This window comes from Thamnophis sirtalis, unplaced genomic scaffold, assembly GCF_051295495.1.
Source record: "Thamnophis sirtalis isolate CommonGarterSnake01/CBP01778 unplaced genomic scaffold, rThaSir2_p1.2 scaffold_21, whole genome shotgun sequence".
NCBI classification, from domain to species: domain Eukaryota; kingdom Metazoa; phylum Chordata; class Lepidosauria; order Squamata; family Natricidae; genus Thamnophis; species Thamnophis sirtalis.
Window position 1 is genome coordinate 163,002 of NW_028261401.1, and position 27,188 is coordinate 190,189.

Here is a 27,188-nt window from a genome sequence, read left to right on the forward strand (position 1 = left end):
CGCTTAGAGAGGGCTGAAAGCCCTATGAAGCGGTATATAAGTCTAACTGCTATTGCTATTGCTATTGCACGTTGTATTGTTGCGACATTGGCTCCTCCCCCCAGCCACCACTATCTTATTGAGGTCTTGATGGGCCCTCAAGTTGGTAGCAGGAATTCTTTGTTGTAGCTGCAGCAGCCAAAACAGGGAAGACCATGCAGGTGTCGGCGTAGCTCATAACGCCATGCAGGTAGCAGATGCTTTGGCCTTAGTCAACAAGGTCTTTAAGTGGACCAACTGGAATAACCCTGAAAATGGGGCTTTTTCTGGAGCAGGCTCCTCATCTCCAGAGAACTCTCCGTCCTTAATCTCCACATCTTCTGAAATAGGAGACTGGCTCCTGTGGGACCTAGCTGGTGACAGAGGTCGCTGCACTGATGGGACTGTTAGAGTAGGCGGATCAGCCACAGGAGGCGGTAGTTGGACAGTCCCAGGCCTCTGCTGCAGGCCAGCCGCTATGCCCAGGGCAATAGCCGAAGAAATGACTTCCTGAATATTAGGTACCACCACAGCAGGCATTGGCATATCAGGGCAGAGCCCTGCAGCTGTATGGGTGAAAGTGGCTGTCACAGGTCTGTTACCCATGGCTCCAAACTGAACATCTTGCAAAATGTGCCCCTGCAATTCAGTGCCAGACCCCCTAGACCTGAGGTGTTTATAGGAAACAGGAGACTAATAACAGGACCAGGTGTCTGGATCACACAAATAGAAGGCTGAACAGACCTGAAGCAACTGGCCTGTGATACCCGATTCTCTTTTGAGGAAGAAGAGGAATGCCTGTGAGGTGCCTTGGGTTCATTTTTGCCCTCTGCTTTGCTTTTGTTCTTGCCAGACCTCTTTAATTTTCGAGTGGGCAATCTCTGCCTCAGGGTTTTCCTTCCCCTTGTGATCTGAGCCAGACCAGGGGTTGGAAATTTCTACTGTCATCAGGAATCCCTGAGGGATAGGAGAGTCCTGACTCCTAGACTCCTGACTCAGCAGTGTCCGCCATCTTAGTTGTAGTTCTGGCAAACAAAATGGCACCTCACGCCTTTTTTTAAAACGTTCACTGAGGCCTCAACAGTAACTTAAGACAAAATGGCGGCTCACACCTTTTTTTAAACATTCACTGAGGCCTCAACAGTAAATTAAGACTGAAGCTTATGGCCCTGGTTCGTCTGGGGCACTCACCTGCCTCCCTGCAGATCGCTCTCCTGGCTCTCAGGCAAGCATGGGAAGCCCGACTCAGCTGAGTTAAAGGGCTGGCTGCAGCTGAGGTGCGACTTAGCTGGTTAATCAGAAACGTCGCAGCAGCGATTTAAAGCCATCTCACCCACCACTCTCCTCACTCCGGCCACCTTAGCTATTTTAGAAGTGGCGCCGCAGAACGCGCCTCCTGTCAATCTCTCCAGCTACCTCTTTGTTAAGCCGATCTGAGGGAAGGGGTAGCTACACAGCCACTTCAAAGACAGCTGTGCTGGAGCTGTCAAGCCGGCAATCTGAAAGCCTCAATTGTTTCCAGCTGTCAAAGCCATGTTTTTTCGGAGGAGAGCTGTGGCGACGGTTGTGATTGTTCAGACAAGTGGGGAACATAGTCACTGTGAGTGACCAGTCAAAGAGCGCTTCACTCTCTCCTGCCCTGGCAGAGCCTCAGGAGCAAGACAGTGTGGTATAGGGCGAGCTATGGCCCCAAGGCCTAATGCTCCAACCCAGATGGACCGCTCAGGGTCAATTTTTAGTCCCAATAGCAAGAAACACTGGAATAAGGTCAAGACCACAATATCCAAATGATTTGATCAATATTCTCAGGAGATATTCGATGACACAACCGTCCCTGAAGTGGACTGAGTCAAAAAGCTAGGTAAGGCTAGCAACAAGGAGCGTATCTTAACTAATTTTAATCAGACTCAGTCCAATCAGAAGGTGGACAATGTCAACCCATGTATGGATGCTATCTCCACCTCTATTGAGAAAGAGAATATTCAGATAGACTGAAGGGTCGATTCATGTGTAACATGTGAGGACAAAAAGTTAGTGTTCAATTAAACTGTAGAGCAGCTCTGAAAGACACTCAAGTCCTTTGTAAGTGTGTGTGCTTTTTAGCTTCCAGGTTGTTTCTTCTGCATATAACTTTGTATAGGTTATACAAAAAATTAAGTAAGCTTGATGTACATTACTTAAACTTTAACATACAATTTTAGGAATGTCAACTTCTATAGATATCCACTTAGATCAGAATACATCCACAACTGATGTGTAGGGTATAATCCCTTTGAACTTTTAACAATTCAACATCTATGAGGCCAATTGGTAACATCCACAAGCAAATGCAATTGAAGTTAAAAAACAAGGAGCACAATTTTCAAGTTTTCCCAGACAGAAGCTGCAAAGAAAAGAATATACACCTCCCAGGAATCTGATGCGAAATCCTCCAGGATACAAAGGCCCTTGTTAACATGGACTTTTTGGGGCTATGGACTAGAAACAAGTGTGGTTGCTGGTGTTGTATATGTACTCAAAGCTCATCTGGTTTCCTTCAAAATTATCTTAGGTGTTCACATGTTCTTGAAACTAAACCTTTTAGTTAATCCCAGCTTCCTTCTGGGTATTTCTTCACTATTTTATGGTCTTTTAATAAACGTGTGTATTTTTCAGTCAACTTGCTCTTGGATATGGATTGTACTAGACAACCTAAGGTTCTCCAGACTGTAGAGAAATCCTTCAGTTCTCAAGAGCATGGAACATGAAGTGAAAGGATCAATTTTTATTTTTTTAAAGAATGCATTTCCATCAATTGTAGCCATGAAAATACCATGAAGGTTTGCAGCTACTACAAGAGAAAGATACAAGCAAGAGGTGATGAAAATGAAATGCCCCTTCTCCCCACAATTAAGCCAAAAATCGGGGAATCTGGACAAAAATTAAACAAGTCATTTTCAAGTCTTTAAATAATTGGCCACAGAAGTTTATACGAAATATAGGATACATACAACTGAGATCAGTGTTTCTCAACCTTGGCCACTTCATAATGTGTGAACTGCGACTCCCAGAATTCCCCAGCCAGCCCTGTTGGGAATTCTGGGAGTTGAAGTCCACACATTTAAGGGTTGCCAGGATTGAGAAACACCAACTTAAACCTATGCAAACAACACCGTATATGAAGTTTTTGATAACCTGTTGTCAAAGAACTAGAAGGGAGAGCCTTCAAATGAACATACCCAAAGGCTGGTGTGGAGAAAAACATCTATCGATTTTATTATTTTTCCATTACCAAAAGGAATCTTGAATACATAGCAGAAGATCAAGGTCCCAGCACTCCAGTAAAAGCCAAGAATCAACTGCCCAACCTGCCAGCTTTTGTAATCTATTGCCCGGTGCCCACAAGGATTGGCCGAGAGAAAAGCTGCGGTTTTGGCTGCATCGGCTTGTTGGCTGGACGACGATCCCACAACTGTCCCTCCTTGATGAGGGGGATGGAAGCTGCCTGTGGGAGGCGTGTTCCACACCGGGGGGAGGGCCCAGAATGGAGCCATTCTGGAAGATGTGATGAGAAGCTGTGGACCTGTCCTAGAATGAGCTTCTTCTTCCATCAGGAGGCCCATTCCTCTCTCCAGCCCTGAGGTCTTTCCCTCTGAAGCGGGAGAGATGGTTGGCCAGTCTCCCTTCTTTGCTAAGTAGCCAAGCCTTCTTCGGGCTGCTTTGCCTCTCTTCCCCATCGGCCTCCTCTCTCAACTGGACAGAAGGCTGTTTGTACAGCATCTCCTGGCGGATCACCTCCCTTCTTCTCTCTTTGCCAAATTTCCTTTCCTTTCTGCCTCCCACACCTGAGGTAACTTTTCTTAGAACTTTTTCTTGGAAAGGAGGCTAGGAAAGAGGGAGCAAGCCTGCTCTGTGGAGCTGATGCTCTGATGGGTGGTCAATCCCTTTTAATGACCTTCAAATCCACCCCGATGCCTGCTGCACAGAGGTTTTATCATTATATAATGAACCCCCTAAGTATAACAGTCCCGGTTCTTATTGTACATTTAAATAATATAGGTGTCTATTTGCCTCTTAGCAGGATCACAACATCCAGCAAAGAACTTTGTGCAATTGATTTTTTTAGAAAAGCTGTTTCATTATATCATAAATAGATGGCCCTTGTTATAGGTTTTTACAATGTAAGTCTACATCAAAGAGTAGCTTTGGCTGTTTGGCAACCCCAATGTACCACTGCCTTTCCCATTCTCCCTTCCTGTCCTCTTCCAGCCACTTTCCATGTAGAGGGAAGGTCTGGATAACTCATTCTTTCTCTGTTATTCTTGCCTTTTCTTAACACAGAAGAAAGTGTGTGTTTGAAAAAGTAAAATCTAAATTTAAAAAAAATCAGGATGACTTGAATTGTGTATGTAATGCAAAATATATATATTTCTATATTTTCTTTGGGTTTTTTTTCTTCACATCTACCCCTTTAAAGTTATACCGCTGGCGTGTGTGCTAAAGAAATCACTCATTCGCATGGGGAACGTAAGCCTATGCCAGTGAACTCCATACATAAATGTATGTGGACACTGAGACAATTATAAAAATAGAAAGGCAGGCCCGTATCAATCTATTTTCAGAGAATGCTATAAGGAATGGAAATCTTCTGCCAACCGTCATTTCTTGGTGAGGGAGGAGAAATGCTCTGTATGCTCTGATCAAGTTTACTTTCTGCTTTGGAAAGAAAACAGATTTCTTCTCAAATATCAGTGTTGGTCTTCAGACAACTATATATGACACCCAGCAATCCAACTGACAGTTTATAGGGAAAAGGAAAAATATATTCGTTGGGCGCGCAGTCACTCTTAATCATCCAAACCCCGCTCTTTCTCCTCCTCGGGAGGGCTCATGTAGGACTCAACTGTATTGTAGATGAAAGGGTACAGCTTGACTTCTGGCCTTGATGTAGAGCAACACCTGCATTCCTCATTGTAGTATCGAAGCAACAGCTTGTAAACATCTCCTGGAAAATGGAAACAAAACAGAGAGAAAAACTAAAATTTACATACAGGTCCTCGACTTATGACCACAACAGAGCCCAAAATTTCTGCTGCTAAATGAGACATGTATTAAGTGAGTTTTACCCAATTTTACGGCCTTCCAGTCAACCACCCCGGCTGATTCACTTAAACCACTGTGATTCCCTCAGAGCCAGCTTGGTCTAGTAGTTAAGGCACCAGGCTAGAAAGCAAGGCACCGCGAGTTCTAGTCCTGCCTTAGCCCTAAAAGCCAGCTGGGTGTCTTTGGGCCAGTCATTCTCTCTCAGCCCAGCTCAGTGCTTTTGTTATAGGGAAAATAAGAGGAGGAAAATGTGTTGGATAGGTTCGCTGTCTTGAGTTATTTGTAAAAATAATCAAAGTACGATATAAAACAAACAAAGAAACAAATAAATAAAAAAGCTGCCCAACTCAAAGAAGATTCTAGGCAATCCAATGTGCAGATTAAAAGCACATTAAAGGCCACATAATTGCACAGATCAAAAGACAACTCCCCATTAAAAATTGCAAACTGGGGAGACATTTCTAAGGGGGTTGGAGACCACTACTCAATAGTTTTTGGGAGTACATGCAGCAAGAGCCAGTGGTGATACGTTACAATATATAAGTTCCATGGTCCTCAGCTTCTATTCTCATGGAAATCATGTTAGCTCGGTTTATGCAGCTGTACGGGTGGTCAGCAGTATGAAGTATCTGGGGTTGCAGATAACTAACAATCTGAACTGGTCTCTTCACACATCATCCTTAATGAAGCATGCAAATCAGTGTCTGCATTTCCTGCATCGGAGAAGGCAAGCACATTTTTCTCCTTCTGTCCTGGCCACTTTTTACAGAGGTGCAACTAAAAGTGTTTTACAGAGGCACAGTTGAGAGCATTTTAACAAACTGCATCCCTGTTTGGTTTCGTGGCAGCAGTGCCTCAGATAAAAAGTCCATATAGAGAGTGGTGAGGACAACCAAGAAGCTCACTCCCTTGATTCAGGGCACTGCTTATAAGTGCTATGTGCTTAAAGCTCGAAGGCTCATGAGAGACCCTACACCCTCATACATCCGAACTAGACTGTGTTGTTTCTCTGTGTCATGGAACATATGCAGGTATATGCATAATTTTGCATTTATTTATTCTGTCATGATTATATAGTGTATATTTGAGAGCTCCATCCAATGAAGTTTCATTTTAATGTATGCTGATTAGTCTAAAGTGACAATAAAATTATTCTGTCAAATTTAGTTCACCCCAATTTGACTTGTCCATACCAAATTCAGATTTATTTTAAAAAAATCTCCAAGGTGTTTTCCTTGACCTATCCTAGTAAGCATTGCCTCCCTTCTGTGCTGTCCACGGTGCTCTTCAAGGGAAGGGAGATGATACATACCCACCACTTGGCCCCTCTCGCTCAGAAACGTGTGCATGCTGTAAATGTCTCTCATCAATTCAGCATCTCCAAAGGTGAAATAAACCACGTCGCGTCCAGCCTCAGCAGCTGCTAAGATCTGTATTAAGGCTAAAGCAAATGAAGAGAAGACAGTGATCAACGAAGTGGAGGAAGAGGACCCCATTTTTCATCTGAAATGGACTTTCTACAACAGGTGACCTGCACTGGGATGCTTCTCCAGCTCCAGGCAAGGAGAAACTGTGGCTGCCTTCAAGAGACGTTATCTAGGTGAGTTTCTCCTGGGAAGATGGAAAGTGTAATTCAGCAGCAGGGAACATGTGCTGCTTCTCTTTCAGCTGGGCTGTCAAGACAAGGGGAGCCAAGGGGGAGAAGGGCCGATGGTTACTTTATCTCTTGACTTAGATGTTTCCCTATACAGGAGATGATGTGTCTACTGATCAACCTTAAGTGAATATTTTATTTGTTCAAAATGATAGGATTTAACTTTGAATTGCATTAAAAAAAAGTCCTTGGAAAGACAAAACTTCCATATATAAATGCAAGAAAGCATCAGGGTCTCTAATGGAGCCCACACCTAAATCATTGGGGGACACATGAGTTCAATTTCCAGCAAGAATGGTGGTTTTAATCAAGCTATGACAGAGGCTATGAATTCTCTGCAGCTTCAGTAACTTGATTTTCATGAAAAGTCCTCGTTAAGAATACATGACTTTTCTTTTCAAGTAGCAATGACGGTGACAGGAAGGCGACCCTCTGCTAAGAAAGAAGCGATGCACTTCCTATACTTGGGACAGCATGATGAGGACAGAAGACCGGAGAACTGCAAAGTGAAATTAATTTACAGGAGATGACCACTATGCTGAACCCGAGGGAGAGGTCAAGCGTGTCATCAGTCTTGAATACTTTCCTGCTCACAAGAGATCTAAGTCCAACCCCACTTGAATTCCTTTGACTCACATCTACTGTCTATTTGCTTTGGACTGTTAGTAGTTCAGATTCTTGTCAAGAGCTTAAGCTTGCAATAAACCTTTATATTCATTTGAACTGCCTGGACTGCTTAGTCAGTGTTCATACAGAATTTGAGAGCAGAAGAAAGAGCTTGATTTCAGCCTTCCCCTGTCCCATCCGTGCCCTACATTCCTCTGGCCTGAAGCTGCAGAAATGGCGAGCGCTCACGGCAGCCAAAACCCCCTGAGATTTAACTGCAAGGAGAGTCAGGTTTACCTTTCAGTCTTGAGTCGCCTCCAAAAGCCCCGCAGCCCCAGTTTCCTGTTGCAACAGCTGGAAGGTGATGTGGAGGGAGACCGGGACGAGAGAAACCACAGAAAGCCTGCAGGCAGACAAAAAGCTCACAGCCCCTGGCAGCCTTGGTTTTTCAAGAGCATGCCACGATAAACTTTCCTTTTTTTTTTTTTTAGTGGATTGGCTGTTTTTAACCCACAGGGTCAATCCAACATTAAGGGCACAGCTGAAAAGAAGAAAAGAAAGGAAAAACCTTACAGGGCAAGAGGGATTAAGAAGTTACTGGCCTTGTTCAGCTCTCTTCTAATTTTCTCCGGAGCGAACTGATCCAGAAAACGTCTGAAATGAAAAGCATCTATAGCCACAATTTCTGTGCAGCGTCTCTGCCATTCATCCCTGGCAAAAGGGAAGAGAGAGAGAGAGAGAGGGAGGGAGAGGGGAGGGAGAGAGAGAGGGATAGAGGAAGAGAGAGAGGAAGAATATGTTGTAATTAGTCATATAAATAAGACAGATATGAGTTCATCTCTCAAGAGATTAACCGAAACCTCAGAGCACAAAAACAAGCATTAGGAAAGGCAATGTTCAACTAGATTACCAATAATCTGTATTAAAATTGAAGAAGACAGATGAGAGGGGAGAAGACAAGATATTTTGTCTCCTAAATATATTTCATGATGAGAATGTCAAATCAGCCACACTCCAGGATTGTCAACCTCCCCCACTAAAAAATGTTGCTACGTAGATTATCACAGTAACAGGAATATCATATGCCCAATTCAAAGAATAAATTCTTTTTTTCTTTAGCATTTCTTTGTTTTACACTGAAGCTCTAACTTTCAGGTGCAGCTGTCAAGTTTTGATTCACCATTGGCATATTTATAATAAACCAGGGCATGATTGATTTTGCAAAACCTCTACAGACTGTGTCAGACTGGCGCTACCCTCCCTTCCCAAATTTCCAATTTGTATTTAGGGGGAAAAAAATAACCCTAGCAGATATTATGGAAACGGTTCAAGTGGGAGGTCAGACTTCTTTACAAATGTGAAAAATCGCCATTTTTTTCTCTACATGAAGATTTTTTAAAAAAAATATTATTATATACTTTATTCATTAAACATGACTCAGTCAACTGAACATTCAAAAATGTATCACAAATACCAATGACTGGTGCTAATGGTTGATACGGATTGCTGCCAGTGTCCTAGGTATCAACCAAGTACCTTCTTAAAATATACAATGTTCTGAGTAGTGCAGTTTTTTTGCAGTTCCGCTGGTGTTATTGCAGGAAGCTGCAATTTGTTGTTGTATCTTATACAATTCTTGGACATGGTACCAAGTGCCCCAATGACAATGGGTATCACTGTTACATGTTTCATCCATAATCGGGTAGTTTCGATGGCCAGGCCGCAGTATTTTGTATTTTTTTTCCAGTTCTTTTTCATCGACTCTGGCATTTCTTGGTACTGCGATGTCAATAAATTGTACGCTTCGGTTTTTGACATTTGTGGTATCTGGCATGTTGTGTTCCAAGTGACGATCCGTCTGTATTCAGAAGTGAGACAAGATCTTTACCTTCTCATTTTTGATAACTTTTTCCACTTTATGTTTCCATTTACTGGTAAATTGTATTTTTTACATAATGACCTGTGGATTAATTTAGCAAATTGATCATGCCTACCTTTGTTTTTGTGATTTTGCTGTATTCACATATTAAATGTGAAATAGCTTCAACTTTGTTGTTGCAAAGTTGGCAGTTTGGATTGTCAGTGGATTTTTGTATTTTGTATTTCGAAGAGCCGAGGTGGCGCAGTGGGTAGAGTGCAGTACTGCAGGTCACTTCAGCTGACTGCTATCTGCAGTTCGGCGGTTCAAATCTCACCGGTTCGGCGGTTCAAATCTCACCGGCTCAAGGTTGACTCAGCCTTCCATCCTTCTGAGGTGGGTAAAATGAGGACCCAGATTGTGGGGGCGATATGCTGACTCTGTAAACCGCTTAGAGAGGGCTGAAAGCCCTATGAAGCGGTATATAAGTCTAACTACTATTGCTATTGTATCTTCGCTTTCATGGGATTCGTTTGTAGTGCTTGTTCTTGAGCAGCAAACATTAAACCTGTTTCTTTCTTAATGGTTTCTTAAACCATGTTCTTGTCAAGTTGTCATCACATTTGCCAATGTTTTTCAAGTACTGTCCATGCAAAGATTTGGTTTTCCATCTATTTACTCTGTCATCCAGCTGTTTTTCCTTTGTTTCTGTTGTTACTATAATGTTCTACATTTTCACAGCCTGCAGCAATCTTTCAGTGCTTTGGTTCACATAATCATTCAAACTTCATTTTTCTCCTTCCAGAGTTTGATGGATTTGCAGTAGCCCCCTGCCCCCTATTTTTTGTGGCAGGTACAACCTGTCAATATCACTTTGCAGATGTAAAGCGTAATACATATTCAAAATTTTTTGCGTTTTCTGGTTCAGATTTTCCAGGTCAGTCAAAGTCCAGTTGATGATTCCAGCTGAGTAGCATATCACTGGAACTGCCCATGCATTAATGGCTTTAACTATATTTCCAGCATTCAGCTTTAATTTTAGTAATTTGCGGACCCTCCTGATTTATTCCTTTTGCATTGACTCTGACTTTTCCATTCAAGATGTTATCTGCTCCCAATATGCCTAGGTATTTGTAACCGTCATCCTTTGCTAAAGCTTTCACTATGCTTCCATTTCCCAGTTCTATTTCTTCTAATTTTTCCATTTTTCCTCACTGCATGGATAATGTATCACATTTTTCAAGCCCAAAGTTTATTTTGATGTCACTGCTGAACAGTTGAACTGTGTTGAGGATTTATTTAAGTTGAGTGGGGCTTTTGGCATACATTTTTAAGTCATCCATGTATAGTAGATGGTTTATCTTGCCATGTTGCCTTGAGATTTGGTATCCCAAGTTTTGTGTTTCATAGGATTATTGTCAGTTGAATTAATGCGATGTTGAACAGTAGTGGTGAAAGTGAGTCCCCCTGGAAGATTCCTCATCTGATATTGACTTCACCAATGTTCTCCCCATTTGCTGTTAGAACTGTTTTCCATTTTTGCATATTTGTTTCCAAAAATGTACAGATATTTTTGCTGATTCCAAAGTTTTCCAGACAGGTGTTAATCCAGCTATGGGGTAATTAGTCAAATGCCTTCTTGTAATCAATCCACGCCATATTTAAATTTGTTTTTCTTTGTTTTGCATTTTTTAGTACCATTTTGTCTATGAGCAGCTGATCTTTTGTTCCTATTGATTTTTTATAATTTTCTTTTTGTTCTACTGGATACAAACTATTTTCCATCAGATGATTGAATACTGAATTTGCCAGTATTCTTGCAAAAAGTTTGAATGTTGATGGTAGACAAGTAATTGGACAATAGTTGCTTGGTTCTATGCCCTTTTCTGGATCTTTCATTATCAAGTATGTTCAACCAGCTGTTAACCAATCTTCACTTTTTGCATTTTGAAGCATTTGATCAAATTGAGTGGCCATGTGATAATGGAGACTGATCAGGTATTTTAGCCACTATACATACAGTTCGTCCAGGCCAGGCACACTCCAGTTCTTGACCTTTTTTGCTTGTTTTGCCACCATGTCAGTTTTTATTAAAATATTTTCCATTTTGTTTCGTGTTGTTTGTTGTTGAATATCTTTGATCCATGAGGTAGTTTTGTTGTGTTCCACTGAGTTTTCCCACAGTTCTTTCCAAAAGTTCAAAGTTTTTTCTTTACATGGGTGAACATTAGTTTGGATTCGATTTTCATTGAGAGACCGGTAGAAGAGGTGTTGGTTTCTTCTAAACTGGACATTTTCATGATATTGTTTTATTCGTCTTTTGTATCTTTCAATTTCACAGGTCTGTGACTAAAAAGTTGTTTGATTATTTTCATCTAATTTCCATGTATTTTGGTGTGCTGAAAACAAATAAAATATTGAAAAAACTCCTAGACGTCATATTTGCCACAACATGCAAAATTGTCTTCAAATTTAGCAAGGAGGGAAGGAAGGAGAGAAGGAGAGAAGAAAGGAGGGAAGGAAGGAGGGAAGGAAGGAGAGAAGGAAGGAGGGAAGGAAGGAGGGAATGTAGGAGAGAAGGAAGGGGGGAAGGAAGGAGGAAAGGAAGGGGGAAAGGAAGGAGAGAAGGAGAAAAGAAAGGAGGGAAGGAAGGAGGGAAGGAGAGAAGGAGGGAGGGAAGGAAGGGGAGTAGGAGAGAAGAAACGAGGGAAGGAAAGAGGGAGGGAGGGAAGAAGAATTAGGACCGTTGTAAGATAAGATGGATCTATGGGATGATAAAAAAGCAATCTTCAAGTATATTGTCAACAGTAGGGAAAAATTGTTATACATATGATTAATAACAGTTATGAGATCATATAATTGTGAATGTATATATGAAATTGATAAAATAAAATAAATTATAAAAAAAATTGTCTTCAAATTTATCATCTTTTTTAATTTTTGGTATTTTTTATATTATGGGTTTTTAACCAAATTTAAAGTCCAAATTACTATTAATTAATTTACATAAGTGCATTTAAGATATAAAATGCCAAAAAAACCTTAAAGGATTTGTCCGAGTTATGTAAAAAAAATATAGCACTGTAAATCTGATGGTCAGCAATATATACACAAGCTAAGCAAGTTTTAAGTCTGTGAATGGTAGAAGGGGTTAATCTTTCCTGAAGAATCCAGTGGGAGGGAGACACAGGGCAGATAGGAGCACCTCCGGTCAGTGCAGGGGGCGTGGCCAGCACTGTGATGTCTCATGTACAGACACAGAATTGCTCTCTCCTGCATGCCACACTTGTGCACGAATTATCATCAGGTTCTTGGTTCTAGGCTGTTCATACTTTTTCATCGCAATTCATGTTAGCTTGTCATTCTTCAACTGTTATGTTATGGCTCCACGAAAGTGTATTAATTCACCAGACAGTTTCTGTTTCATCTGTGGTGAATATGCAATGTTGAAGCAACAGCAGAATATTACAGACTTTGTGAAAAAAGTATACGTTGCATACTTTGGATTAAAAATTTGAGATCAAGATAAAGTTTGGGCGCCTCATAAAGTATGCAAACGGTGTGTTGAGGACCTCCGAAACTGATTCAAGGGTAAGAAAAAATCTTTCTGTTATGGGATTCCTATGGTATGGCGAGAGCAAAAGAACCATAGTGATGACTGTTACTTTTGTTCATGCGATGTGAAAGGGTTTAATTCCAAATGGAAGCATTCCATTTCATACCCCAATCTTCACTCAGCAATTCGTCCCATCCCCCATAGCACAGATAAACCAGTACCCAAGCCCCCTGCTACCTTGGAAGAGATATCTAGCTGCAATGAAGGCGAAGTCATACCTGAACCAGATGACGAATCAAGTTCTGAGTTTGAAGATGATACAAGACCAAAATTTTCTCAGGAGGAGATGAATGATTTGGTAAGAGATTTGAATCTTCCCAAAGATGCCGCTGAGTTACTCGGATCAAGGCTGTAAAGCAGGAATTTACTGTTGCCAGGAGTGTCATCTTCATGATTCAGACATCATGAAAAGGAGTTCGTTCCTTACTTCGCCCAGGAAGACAAGTTGGTTTATTGCATTGATGTCGAAGGTCTGATGGGTCAATTTAAAATCCAATATGATTCAGAGCAATGGCATCTTTTTATAGATTCTTCAGAAAGTAGTCTCAAAGCAGTTTTACTCCACAATGGTTTTTACACTTCCATACCTGTAGGTCATTCCATACACTTGAAGGAAACCTATGAGAACTTGGAATTGGTTCTTCGTAAACTTAAATATGAAGACCATGGTTGGCAAGTGTGTGGGGACTTGAAGGTCTTATGAATGTGCTCGGGCAACAAGCTGGGTACACCAAATACCCTTGTTTTCTGTGTCTATGGGACAGTCGAGACCGACAAAATCACTGGACCAAGAAGAGTTGGCAGCCGAGGGTGCTAACAGTCGGTGAAAAAAAATATGTCCTCCAAGAAACTTTGGTACCTTCCCATAAAGTTCTTCTACCACCTCTCCACATAAAATTGGGATTGATGAAGCAATTCGTAAAATTACTTCCAAGGGATGGAGAATGCTTCAAATACTTGGTCACCAAGTTTCCATGCCTGTTGGAGGCAAAATTGAAGGAAGGTGTGTTTGTCGGACCAGACATTAGAAAGCTTATAGTTGATCAAGAGTTTGTCAATACTATGATGGATCCTCAAAAAGAAAGGTGGATTGCATTTAAAGAAGTCATACAGAAATTTTTAGGCAATAACAAAGATCCTCACTACAAAAGGATCGTCGGAAGAATGCTGAAAGTATTTCAAGCTTTAGGCTGCCTGATGAGTTTGAAAGTGCATTTCCTCCAGTCCCACCTTGACTACTTTCCTTAAAAGTTGGGAGCTGCGAGTGAGGAACAAGGTGAACGATTCCACCAAGACATTAAAGAGATGGAAAGGAGATACCAGGGAAAATGGAGCATTACAATGATGGCAGACTACTGTTGGATGCTTCAGAGAGACATTCCAGATGCTACTCACAAGCGTAAATGCACCAAGAGGAGCCTCACAAGGAAGAAGAATCGAGTTTAGTGTGTGTAGGTGAGCTCATTTCAGTTCAAAAAAGGATTTTCATGAAAATATTTTAATAAAACGTTAATTTTATAAGTCTATTTCCATTTATTTTTAGGCCTTATTTAACAGAGTTGCCTAATTTGTCAGGAAATGTGATGTCTGTGGAGGTCATTTTCGGATTCAGTGGACCAAAAAACATAAAGATTACATGGAATAACCAAAAACAGCTCTCGAATTTTTTATTTTTTTTGGCAGACCTGGGTTTTCTTTGCTGTTGCTATTACACATGGTTTCAGTTCTTCCATGATTTCACTTGCTTTTATCTCGAGGTTGTATTTTTTGTATAAACTATTTTTCACCATTTTGTTCTTTAGTTTCCTTCTTTCAAGTACTTCAGATTGCTGACATCCCCTCATAGTTTTTTTTTAATATCAAGTCAAATTTTCCACTTTGGTGTTCCAGCGGGGGTTTGGGTTTTTTTGGGGGTATTTTATAACCCAGTTCTGCAGTTATATTGGCAGCTGTGCTATACATTAAATGATTGGTTTCATATAATGTGCTGGATGAAATGGAAGTTAAAATGTTGTTCACAGCAGTTAACAGATTTTTCACTCATTTGCTATGCGCTTCGCGAATGGTAGGTAGTCTTTTCCTTTCTATATTTTCTTTGATGTGGTTTTCAATTTTTCCTTTCAGCATTTTTGCTAGATAACTTAGCTCTACACTTTTGAGTTGTTGCACAGAAGGATCTTCATCCTGCATGTTGGTTTCTTCCACTGGCTTATTGTTTTATTTTTAGCCAATATTTCTAGATGTTACATTTCCACATCTGTGAAAACTTTATGTCTTTGATCCATTAATCTTTGTTCAGTTATGTCACTTTCCTTCCACAGTTGCATCATTCTTTTTTGAAATCCTCTAGCTATTGGTTCTGCCTGGTAGTAATATTTGAGGATTTCTTGATTTTCTTCGGTTGTCCAAGTTTTGTGCTTTGGTTCCAGTCGCTTTGCACCCTGGCAGTAACAACTGAGCCCTGTAGACCCTTATTCTACAGATGTCCAGGAGCCATCGCATCTGACGTGGTCCTTGATGACCCAGGCGATGACCGATCCAATGTGGAATTTTGTTGGTTTTTTTCTCATCATTAGTGATGGTAGGTGCCTGGGTTGGTATTCAGTGCTAAGCCACTATTGATTCAAAGATGATACCATAATCCCATATATTATTATTATTATACAATTGTTTCATAGCGGCCAGTTGTTTTGCCGGATTTGGCATTGATTACTAGTCGGGCCCCACCCAGGGGCCTAGGACGTTGTAACATATTTTCGTAATATGCATGCAGATCCAAGCAGTGCGGCTTTTTGCATTTGACTGATAGTGATTTTGTCAATTGTTAACTGTTTTAAATATAATTCCAGTGCTTTTGGAATAGCACCCAGTGTGCCAATTACCACTGGAATTACCACTGCTGGTTTGTGCCATAGTTGTTGAATTTCGATTTTTAAGTCCTGGTATTTTGCGATTTTTTCATGTTCCTTCTCAGCGACCCTGTTATCACCTGGTATTGCAATGTCTATGATTGTGACTTTATTTTTCTCAACCAGTGTGATGTCTGTGCCAGTATTTTGTCCGTTTGTATACGGAAATCCCACAAGATCTTGACCATCTGATTTTCGGTGACTTTTTCAGGCTGATGTTCCCACCAGTTTGTTGCTGTTTTATTATTATTATTATACAATTGTATCACAGCGGCGAGTTGTTTTGCCGGATTTGGCATTGGTTACTAGTCGGGCCCCACCCAGGGGCCTAGGACGTTGTAACGTATTTTCGTAATATGCGTGCAGATCCAAGCAGTGGGCTTTTTGCATTTGACTGATGGTGATTTTGTCAATTTTTAACTGTTTTAAATGTAATTCCAGTGCTTTTGGAATAGCACCCAGTGTGCCAATTACCACTGGAATTACCACTGCTGGTTTGTGCCATAGTCGTTGAATTTCGATTTTTAAGTCCTGGTATTTTGCGATTTTTTCATGTTCCTTCTCAGCGACCCTGCTATCACCTGGTATTGCGATGTCTATGATTGTGACCTTATTTTTCTCAACCAGTGTGATGTCTGGTGTATTATGTGCCAGTATTTTGTCTGTTTGTATGCGAAAATCCCACAAGATCTTGACCATCTGATTTTCGGTGACTTTTTCAGGCTGATGTTCCCACCAGTTTGTTGCTGTTTTAATATTATAATTTTTGCACAAATTCCAATGGATCATTTGCGCTACTGAATTGTGCCGCAATTTATAATCAGTCTGCACGATTTTTTTACAGCAGCTGAGTATGTGATCAACAGTTTCGTCAGCTTCTTTGCAAAGTCTGCATTTGGCATCATCAGAGGATTTTTCGATTTTGGCCTTAATGGCATTTGTGCGGATAGCTTGTTCTTGCGCAGCCAGGATTAGTGACTCTGTTTCTTTCTTTAATGTACCTGTTGTTAACAATAACCAAGTTTGTTCACTGTCCACTTTATCTTTTATTTTTTCCAGAAATTGGCCATGCAGTGCTTTGTTCTGCCAACTCTCCATTCTTGATTTTATCACATCTTTTCTGTATTCTTGTTTCGTCCGTTGGGCCTTCAGTAGTTTTTTGTTCTTTACTTCAATTAATAGATGTTCTTGACTTTCTTTTAAATAATCAGCCAGTGCATGTTTTTCTTCTTCAACTGTTTGCTTCACTTGTAATAATCCTCTGCCATCTGATTTTCGGGGCAGGTACATTATTATTATTATTATTATTATTATTATTATTATTATTATTATTATTATTATTATTATACAATTGTATCACAGCGGCCAGTTGTTTCGCCGGATTTGGCATTGGTTACTAGTCGGGCCCCACCCAGGGGCCTAGGACGTCGTAACGTATTTTCGTAATATGCATGCAGATCCAAGCAGTGTGGCTTTTTGCATTTGACTGATGGTGATTTTGTCCATTTTTAACTGTTTTAAATGTAATTCCAGTGCTTTTGGAATAGCACCCAGTGTGCCAATTACCACTGGAATTACCACTGCTGGTTTGTGCCATAGTCGTTGAATTTCGATTTTTAAGTCCTGGTATCTTGCGATTTTTTCAAGTTCCTTCTCGGCGACCCTGCTATCACCTGGTATTGCGATGTCTATGATTGTGACCTTATTTTTCTCAACCAGTGTGATGTCTGGTGTATTATGCGCCAGTATTTTGTCCGTTTGTATACGGAAATCCCACAAGATCTTGACCATCTGATTTTCGGTGACTTTTTCAGGCTGATGTTCCCACCAGTTTGTTGCTGTTTTAATATTATAATTTTTGCACAAATTCCAATGGATCATTTGCGCTACTGAATTGTGCCGCAATTTATAATCAGTCTGCGCAATTTTTTTACAGCAGCTGAGTATGTGATCAACAGTTTCATCAGCTTCTTTGCAAAGTCTGCATTTGGCATCATCAGAGGATTTTTCGATTTTGGCCTTAATGGCATATGTGCGGATAGCTTGTTCTTGCGCAGCCAGGATTAGTGACTCTGTTTCTTTCTTTAATGTACCTGTTGTTAACAATAACCAAGTTTGTTCACTGTCCACTTTATCTTTTATTTTTTCCAGAAATTGGCCATGCAGTGCTTTGTTCTGCCAACTCTCCATTCTTGATTTTATCACATCTTTTCTGTATTCTTGTTTCGTCCGTTGGGCCTTCAGTAGTTTTTTGTTCTTTACTTCAATTAATAGATGTTCTTGACTTTCTTTTAAATAATCAGCCAGTGCATGTTTTTCTTCTTCAACTGTTTGCTTCACTTGTAATAATCCTCTGCCATCTGATTTTCGGGGCAGGTACATCATTATTATTATTATTATTATTATTATTATTATTATTATTATTATTATTATTATTATTATACAATTGTATCACAGCGGCCAGTTGTTTCGCCGGATTTGGCATTGGTTACTAGCCTAGGCCACCCAGGGGCCTAGGACGTCGTAACGTATTTTCGTAATATGCATGCAGATCCAAGCAGTGTGGCTTTTTGCATTTGACTGATGGTGATTTTGTCCATTTTTAACTGTTTTAAATGTAATTCCAGTGCTTTTGGAATAGCACCCAGTGTGCCAATTACCACTGGAATTACCACTGCTGGTTTGTGCCATAGTCGTTGAATTTCGATTTTTAAGTCCTGGTATCTTGCAATTTTTTCAAGTTCCTTCTCGGCGACCCTGCTATCACCTGGTATTGCGATGTCTATGATTGTGACCTTATTTTTCTCAACCAGTGTGATGTCTGGTGTATTATGCGCCAGTATTTTGTCCGTTTGTATACGGAAATCCCACAAGATCTTGACCATCTGATTTTCGGTGACTTTTTCAGGCTGATGTTCCCACCAGTTTGTTGCTGTTTTAATATTATAATTTTTGCACAAATTCCAATGGATCATTTGCGCTACTGAATTGTGCCGCAATTTATAATCAGTCTGCGCAATTTTTTTACAGCAGCTGAGTATGTGATCAACAGTTTCATCAGCTTCTTTGCAAAGTCTGCATTTGGCATCATCAGAGGATTTTTCGATTTTGGCCTTAATGGCATTTGTGCGAATAGCTTGTTCTTGCGCAGCCAGGATTAGTCACTCTGTTTCTTTCTTTAATGTACCTGTTGTTAACCATAACCAAGTTTGTTCACTGTCCACTTTATCTTTTATTTTTTCCAGAAATTGGCCATGCAGTGCTTTGTTCTGCCAACTCTCCATTCTTGATTTTATCGCATGTTTTCTGTATTCTTGTTTCGTCTGTTGGGCCTTCAGTAGATTTTTGTTCTTTACTTTGATTAATAGATGTTCTTGACTTTCTTTTAAATAATCAGCCAGTGCATGTTTTTCTTCTTCAACTGTTTGCTTCACTTGTAATAATCCTCTGCCACCTGATTTTCGGGGCAGATATAGTCTATCAGTATCACCACGTGGATGTAAACTGTAGTGCATTGTCATTAGTTTCCTGGTTTTTCGGTCCAAAAGGTCCAAATCAGCTTGTGTCCAGTTAACTATACCAGCTGTGTATCTTATAACTGGTATTGTCCAGGTATTTATGGCCTTGATTGTATTTCCACCATTCAATTTAGATTTCAGAATTTTCCTAACTCTGTTGGTGTACTCTCGCCTGACAACAGTTTTTACTTTTCCATGCTTGATGTTATCCAACTGCAGAATGCCTAAGTATTTGTAGGCTTCATTTTCTTTGCATTTAATTAGTTGGCCATTGGGCATTTCAATTCCCTCAGATGCAGTGATTTTGCCCCTTTTTATGGATACAGTGGCGCATTTTTCCATGCCAAACTGCATTGAAATATCGGTGCTGAATACTCGGACTGTATTTGTCAATTATTGGATTTCTATTTCTGACTTTCCATAGAGTTTCAAATCATCCATATATAGTAAATGCGAAATTTTTTCAGCTTTTTTGGCTGTTTGGTAGCCTAATTTCATTTTTTTTAAGATTACTGATAGTGGGATCATTGCGATGATGAAGAGAAGAGGTGAAAGTGAATCACCCTGGAAAATTCCTCGCTTGATATTAACCATTCCGTAGCTCTCATTCCCTACTGCCAACTCAGTTCTCCATTGTTTCATTGCCTTTTCAGTAAAGGATGTAATATTTTTGCTAATGCCAGTTGTTTCTAAGCATTTTATGATCCAACTATGCGGCAGTGAGTCAAATGCCTTTTTGTAATCAATCCAGACCATATTCAAGTTCGTTTTTCTGTTCTTACAATTTTCTAATATCATTTTATCAATTAGAAGCTGATCTTTTGTGCCCCTGCTCCTTCTTTTGTTGCCTTTTTGCTCTACTGGCAAGATGTTGTTTGTTTCCAAATAATCCATCATGTTATCTGCAATAATGCCTGTGAGTAATTTGAAGGTTGTTGGTAAGCATGTTATTGGTCTATAGTTTGCAGGTGTTGTTCCTTTAGTTGGATCTTTCTGAATCAAGTATGTTTTTCCAGTTGTCAACCATTCATCAATTTGGCCCTTTTGTAAAATTTCATTCAGTTGCCTGGCCAATATTGCATGTAAACTGGTCAGATATTTGAGCCAGAAACCATGTAATTGGTCCTTTCCAGGTGATGTCCAATTCTTTACCTTTTTAACTCGATTTTTGATCATCTCAGTTGTTATTTCTAATACTTGCATTTGTTTGTTGCCAATGCTTTTCTCAAAGTCATGTATCCACTTTGCTTCCTTGTTGTAGTCCTTTGCATTTTCCCACAATTCTTTCCAGAATTCAACTGTGGCCTGCTTTTCTGGTTTTTCACTTTTGGTGTCACCATTCACATTAAGACTTTGATAAAAACGCCGTTGGTCTGATCGAAATTGCTGATTTTGTTTATATTGGATGATTCGTGCCTCATATCTTTCAATTTTTCTAGCTGTTGCTGTTATCTGCTGTTTTACAATCTCTACAGCTTCATTGATGTTTCTTGTATCCAATCTATATCTTCTGATTAGCCGATCTATGATTTTGTTGTTTTTAAGCCGTTGCTCATGCATGTTCTTTAAGTTACTAGCATCTGCCCTCAATTTTTTGATTTTTTGTTCTAGACGGATTTTCCACTTTGGCTTTGATGCTTTTTCTGTTGTGTGACTAGGTACTTTAATTTTAATGCCTAGTTCATTAGTGACTATTACAGCTGCACTGTACATTAACTGGTTTGTTTCCAAGATGGATCCCGGTTCAATTGTTGAAAACACTGCATTAACCATTTTCATGATAGGGGCCAAAATTTTCTTAGGCACAGTTTTTAGTGATGGTAAACGTTGCCTTTCCTCATTAAGCAGAAAATGCTCCATGATCTTATCCTTCAATTCTTTTTGTTTTTGAGTTAGTTCATCAGTTGGTTCAGTGATAACTGGTTCTAGTGGTGGTGATGTTATTTCCTTCCTGAGAGCTTCTTCTGGGAGTTCTACTATAGTGTCTTTAGTTGTGTCTTGAATATCAGTTATTTCCGCTTGTGATATTGTTTTTTGGGTTTTGCAATTTGCCTGAATTTCCTCATGTTCAACTTCACTAAACACTTTATTCCGTATAATAAATCGCCTTTGATCTGCTAGTCGTTGTTCACTAACATTTGAATCTGGATATTGTTGTTTCCATAATTCATACATTCGCTTTAAATATCCTCTTTTTTCTGGCTCTGAGTTGTAGTAACAGGCCATTATGGCACGGTTTTCATCTGCACTATATTTTTGTCGTTTTGTTGGCTGGTCCACTTGTAGCCCACTTGTCGACGGATGTCCAGGGACCCCAACATCCGCCGCGGCCCTTGTTAACCCGCGCGACAACTGATGCGGTATGGAATTCTTATTCGTTTTTTTCACCATATTGTATGGGTTGGCAGGGGTTTTTTTACGGGACCAGATGCCAACCTGATCCCAACCTTCCTCCTTTCTCATCCGGGCTTGGGACCGGCAACGGCGGAGTTATTATTATTATTATTACACAATTGTATCACAGCGGCCAGTTGTTTCGCCGGATTTGGCATTGGTTACTAGTCGGGCCCCACCCAGGGGCCTAGGACGTCGTAACGTATTTTCGTAATATGCGTGCAGATCCAAGCAGTGCGGCTTTTTGCATTTGACTGATGGTGATTTTGTCAATTTTTAACTGTTTTAAATGTAATTCCAGTGCTTTTGGAATAGCACCCAGTGTGCCAATTACCACTGGAATTACCACTGCTGGTTTGTGCCATAGTCGTTGAATTTCGATTTTTAAGTCCTGGTATCTTGCGATTTTTTCATGTTCCTTCTCGGCGACCCTGCTATCACCTGGTATTGCGATGTCTATGATTGTGACCTTATTTTTCTCAACCAGTGTGATGTCTGGTGTATTATGCGCCAGTATTTTGTCGGTTTGTATACGGAAATCCCACAAGATCTTGACCATCTGATTTTCGGTGACTTTTTCAGGCTGATGTTCCCACCAGTTTTTTGCTGTTTTGATATTATAATTTTTGCACAAATTCCAATGGATCATTTGTGCTACTGAATTGTGCCGCAATTTATAATCAGTCTGCGTGATTTTTTTACAGCAGCTGAGTATGTGATCAACAGTTTCATCAGCTTCTTTGCAAAGTCTGCATTTGGCATCATCAGAGGATTTTTCTATTTTGGCCTTAATGGCATTTGTGCGGATAGCTTGTTCTTGCGCAGCCAGGATTAGTGACTCTGTTTCTTTCTTTAATGTACCTGTTGTTAACCATAACCAAGTTTGTTCACTGTCCACTTTATCTTTTATTTTTTCCAGAAATTGGCCATGCAGTGCTTTGTTCTGCCAACTCTCCATTCTTGATTTTATCACATCTTTTCTGTATTCTTGTTTCGTCTGTTGGGCCTTCAGTAGATTTTTGTTCTTTACTTCGATTAATAGATGTTCTTGATTTTCTTTTAAATAATCAGCCAGTCCATGTTTTTCTTCTTCAACTGTTTGCTTCACTTGTAATAATCCTCTGCCACCTGATTTTCGGGGCAGATATAGTCTATCAGTATCACCACGTGGATGTAAACTGTAGTGCATTGTCATTAGTTTCCTGGTTTTTCGGTCCAAAAGGTCCAAATCAGCTTGTGTCCAGTTAACTATACCAGCTGTGTATCTTATAACTGGTATTGCCCAGGTATTTATGGCCTTGATTGTATTTCCACCATTCAATTTAGATGATTATTATTATTATTATTATTATTATTATTATTATTATTATTATTATTATTATTGCTGCTCACGGCAGGCGGGCATGTTTTGCTTGGTTATAGCCTCAGCATTGGGAACCTGTCAAAATATGAACTACATTTGGGAACATGAAGATCAATGAAAAGAATTACACAGCACAGGAAGAAGAAATCTAGCTCTGGCTTGCAGCAGTGAATTTTTCATATGTTATTCATCAACATTCTTTTTCCACAAACAGGTAAGAAAGAAGACTTTTGAGCATATTGGTCGAAGATTTTGTAGTTTTTTACTTTTGTAGATTTTGTAGACATAATATCCAAGCCTTTAATTGTCCTTTCTTTTGCTTGTTTTTTTTTTAAGTCCCCAATTATCCATAAGTACTGTGTTAAAACTACTGTGTATGAATCATTTAATGCTGGTACGTTTTTGTTTTTGACTAGTGTAATGTAATGCAATGAAACTAACTTAAAATGAACATCTAAAGTCCAAACGTCATCTCGTTCTCATGAGACGACGTTTCCTTTTGGTGCTCCTGAGGGAATCGCCGATATCCAAACTATCGGGGTGGTTCTTTGGGACCGAAACCATCCTGTAGGGACAGTGAGCAGGGGGAACGAACCCCAACGATTCCAGGGACTCTGCAAATTCCCTGATTGAATCGGAGGAAGCTTCCCAAACTGACAGCTGTGAAGGCAGGCATTGCAAGCCGCTACAAAGCTGGGGCAGCCACAGCAAAAGTGTGGAGGAGGAAGAAAGGTGTGAATGGTTCTAGTGAGATCACACACACACACACACACACACACACACACACACACACACAAACACATTTTCTTTTCTTTTTGAACCTCCTTGGAAACAACACAGAGAGGAGAGTACGGCTTAAAGAGGTGGTGGAAGTGGGGGCTCCACCTCCGATAGAACAGTTGCGAGGAAGGCAGATGGAGCCAAAAGAACAAAGGGGAAAAAATAAAACTGGCTGAGAAAGATTGGTTTGAAGAATAAAGACAGAAAACCAGACTGGATATTCAAATTAGGATTGATAACTAAAGCTAAAGTGAGTATACAAACTTTTTGTTGTTTCTTTTGTTTATAAAACTTTTTTTCTTTGAATTGAACAACATTGCCATCTAGAGGCACCAGTGTAAATTGGAGGACATAAAAGCCAGGATGAGATGTGACCTTGGGAGCCTGTGAATTGAAATGATAAGAAATTGTTTTGATTGATAGAGTGCGGAACATGGGGAACTTTGTTTTTGCTTCTTACTGAATAGTGCAGCTCTTGGGACTTCAAAGGTGAAATAGTAGAAATAGACTATAAGGATTTTTCTTTTCTTTTTGTTTTTTGGATACTCTGAAATAAGATTCTGAGTTTTGCTCTTTTTTTAGTGACTGTTATCTGCCTTCTTATTTTTAATTCTATATATTTTTTATCTTCTTGGTGGGCTGATTTGGATTACAAATTTTATTTTTATTTTATTTTTCCTGTTCCTGAGGTAATTTGTATTAAGGTAAGAATAACCTGAAGAAAAGAAGTAAAATTCTGAAATTTGGATTACAAAGGTTTTTTCTATATTTTTTTTCATTTTTTTTCTTCTCTTTGGGGGGTTTTCTTTTCTTTATTTCTTTTTGTCCTCCTTTTGTGGGGATTCATATGTGGATTACAAATTGGATTGGAATTATAACAATTTATACTCAGTGGATTACAAATACAATAATATTTCCTTGTATTGTGAATACAATACAATGTATTGTATTATATTGAAAGGTGAAGAAAATAATATCAACACTGTCTTCAGCATCTTCTTCTACAACGTCTAGCCCTGCTGGGCAGAGAACACTGGATAATATGGCACAAGAGGAAACATGGTTCTTGACTTTCTTCCCATAAACAACGGACAATGGAAGCTCCACTCAAACTCAAGGCGTTGGAGGATTGTAGAAAAACAACTGTATCTTGATGATCCCTTCTCACATCCTCAAGTTCAAGGAACCAAACATAGGTGACAGAACCCAATAGATAGATAGGTTTTTAATATAACTGGGATTTTACAGATATTTTTTTTACAGAGAGATGAAAAGAGTCCAAGCAATAGTGAGCACAGTTAGTAGATACAGAATATGGTTCAAGGAAGGAATGAAAAAATATATTTCTTCTTCTTTTGGAGATCAAAATGGTCCCAACCCATAAATCAATTCTTTACTGTTTTAAAATGTTTTTAGTATTTTTATTAGTAATATATTTTTTTAATTATAACCCACCCAAGTGATTGACAGAAAGGGGAAGATAAAGCAATCAAATGAAATGAAAGAAGGAAGACTGAGGTGTCCTGCTTGGACGAAATGATGGCCTGGATTTCTGAAGAATACTTACTTTCTGTTGCAGATTTCCCCAAAATTATGCCAATACAAATTCTATTATTTAAAGTTAATTTGGAGGGTCAGAATTTTACCTGGGCCTGTCATCTTCATGGCTCCTGGCCCACTGGTAGGTTTCTGCATATCCAGTATATTCACTGTACTGTTCAGTCCCTGAATTAAAAAAAAAAAGTGGCATTAAAAACTCATTTTCAGATGAGCATTTTACTTTATTCTAGCATTTTCTGGATCTCTCTCCAGCTTCTCTCAGTTTTCAAGGTCAGCAATGGGGAGGAAGGAGAAGAACAATGAAGCCAAAAGTAACCTGGATGGGATATTAAAAAATAGAAGCACAGAAGATCAATACAAAGGGGAAGATCTCTCCTCTCTTCCCAGGAAATATAGCCTATTCTAAATCAGTGTTTTTCAACTTTGCAATGTAAAGATGTGTGGACTTCAACTCCCAGAATTCCCTCACCAATGGCACCCTTTGGAACTACGGGTCTGCTGTATTGACTCTGAAAATGGCTTGAAAGGCACATAGAACACCTCTTTTTGGAGCTGTTAAAGCAGGCATTTTCCCAATTTCCCCAGCTGTCACAGCTGATTCTGCATAGGAAAACCACCCACTGGAAATCCACCATATTCATAAAAGCTTCCTATTGTATTAATTTTAAATTTTAGAGTTATATAAATGAAACACTCGGATTTATTAATTTTCACATTCTGTCTGCAACTATCAAAGCAAGAAACAAAACATCTCAGAATACAATTATTGGATCATGAGGTTCTTTTGATTCATTGGTGGGTTAGGAAAGGTATCTGTTTGTGTTTTTTGCATGACTGATCTCATATTTGTTACTGGGATGATCTCAAGCAGATGCCGGTCAATTGCAACAAATCTAATTTATTTGCAATTTCTCAGCCTTCTGCAAAATTCAGCAGCACAGTCTTATCCATTAGGCCACTGAGTCAAGATACATCACTGAAAAAATGTAATCTATCAGACAGATAGCTGTACACAGCAAAAACCTGCTTAAGTAGAGGTGGAAGCCAGCCAGAGATATAATGAAGATGATGAAGTGGCATTTTCCATTAGAGAGTAGAACGCTGCACCACAAATATTAATTAGAAAACACCAGAATAACTATAGGACTTTGAAAAAGAATTTTACTTTGGTTTGCACATTAGAATCTTCACCTTTTGGATGTAGGATCCAAAAATCTTTGATTTACCAGCAAGAATTGTTTTTAATCCCTTTCTGCCAAGCCTTGCAGGATCATCAGGTACTAATATGCAAACAATACTGACATTTAGCAAACAATTCATAAAGACCACAAGACTATTCTCTAGTGGCTCCCTGGGTTAGCTCTCTCAGCTCAAACTAACTACACTTCCCATTGGGAAGATTTTCATACAGATTAATGATGAAATTATAATAATAAAGTACTCTCAATCACACATAAAATCATTGTCATTTGGATCCTGTTAAAGCCTATCAATTTTACTTATGTTTAAGCAACACTTTAAAATGATCTAAGGACAATTGATTTATTTATTCACCTTCCTATTAACAGTATCTTCAAATCAACATAAACACAACCAGTTCATTTCTCATCTTCCTGTTTTCCACTTTCTGTTTACTTCTTCAAACTAATTTGCCAACACCTAGCACTGCTGCTCTTTAAAAATGGACTTTATTTTTCAATCAAACAGAAGCATCTATACAAGAGTTATTCAGCTGTTACCGAGAACATCTTTCTGCAATTTTTTTTTGCAAAAACCCCACAGCCACGAATCTACTTAAATAACAAACTCTAGAGTGTTTATAAAGATTGT

General features: G+C 39.5%; 1 protein-coding gene across 3 annotated transcripts in view; it reads right to left on the reverse strand.

Annotated features, from left to right (window-relative positions):
* Positions 1–3,249: 3,249 nt before the first annotated feature.
* The window catches only part of LOC106546002 (poly(ADP-ribose) glycohydrolase), a 75,068-nt gene continuing 51,129 nt past the window's right edge, over positions 3,250–27,188 (reverse strand). For 2 of the 3 annotated variants that reach the window (XM_014062758.2, XM_014062759.2), the window contains 5 exons: positions 25,445–25,523; positions 7,963–8,071; positions 7,658–7,763; positions 6,413–6,541; positions 3,250–5,002 (listed from right to left, as the gene is read on the reverse strand). In XM_014062758.2, the coding sequence (XP_013918233.2) occupies positions 4,845–5,002; positions 6,413–6,541; positions 7,658–7,763; positions 7,963–8,071; positions 25,445–25,523 (581 nt within the window). In that variant the 3' untranslated portion in view covers positions 3,250–4,844. Of the gene's footprint in view, positions 5,003–6,412; positions 6,542–7,657; positions 7,764–7,962; positions 8,072–8,117; positions 11,618–25,444; positions 25,524–27,188 lie in introns of those variants that run through there. The other variant, XM_087703105.1, reaches the window with a different exon arrangement.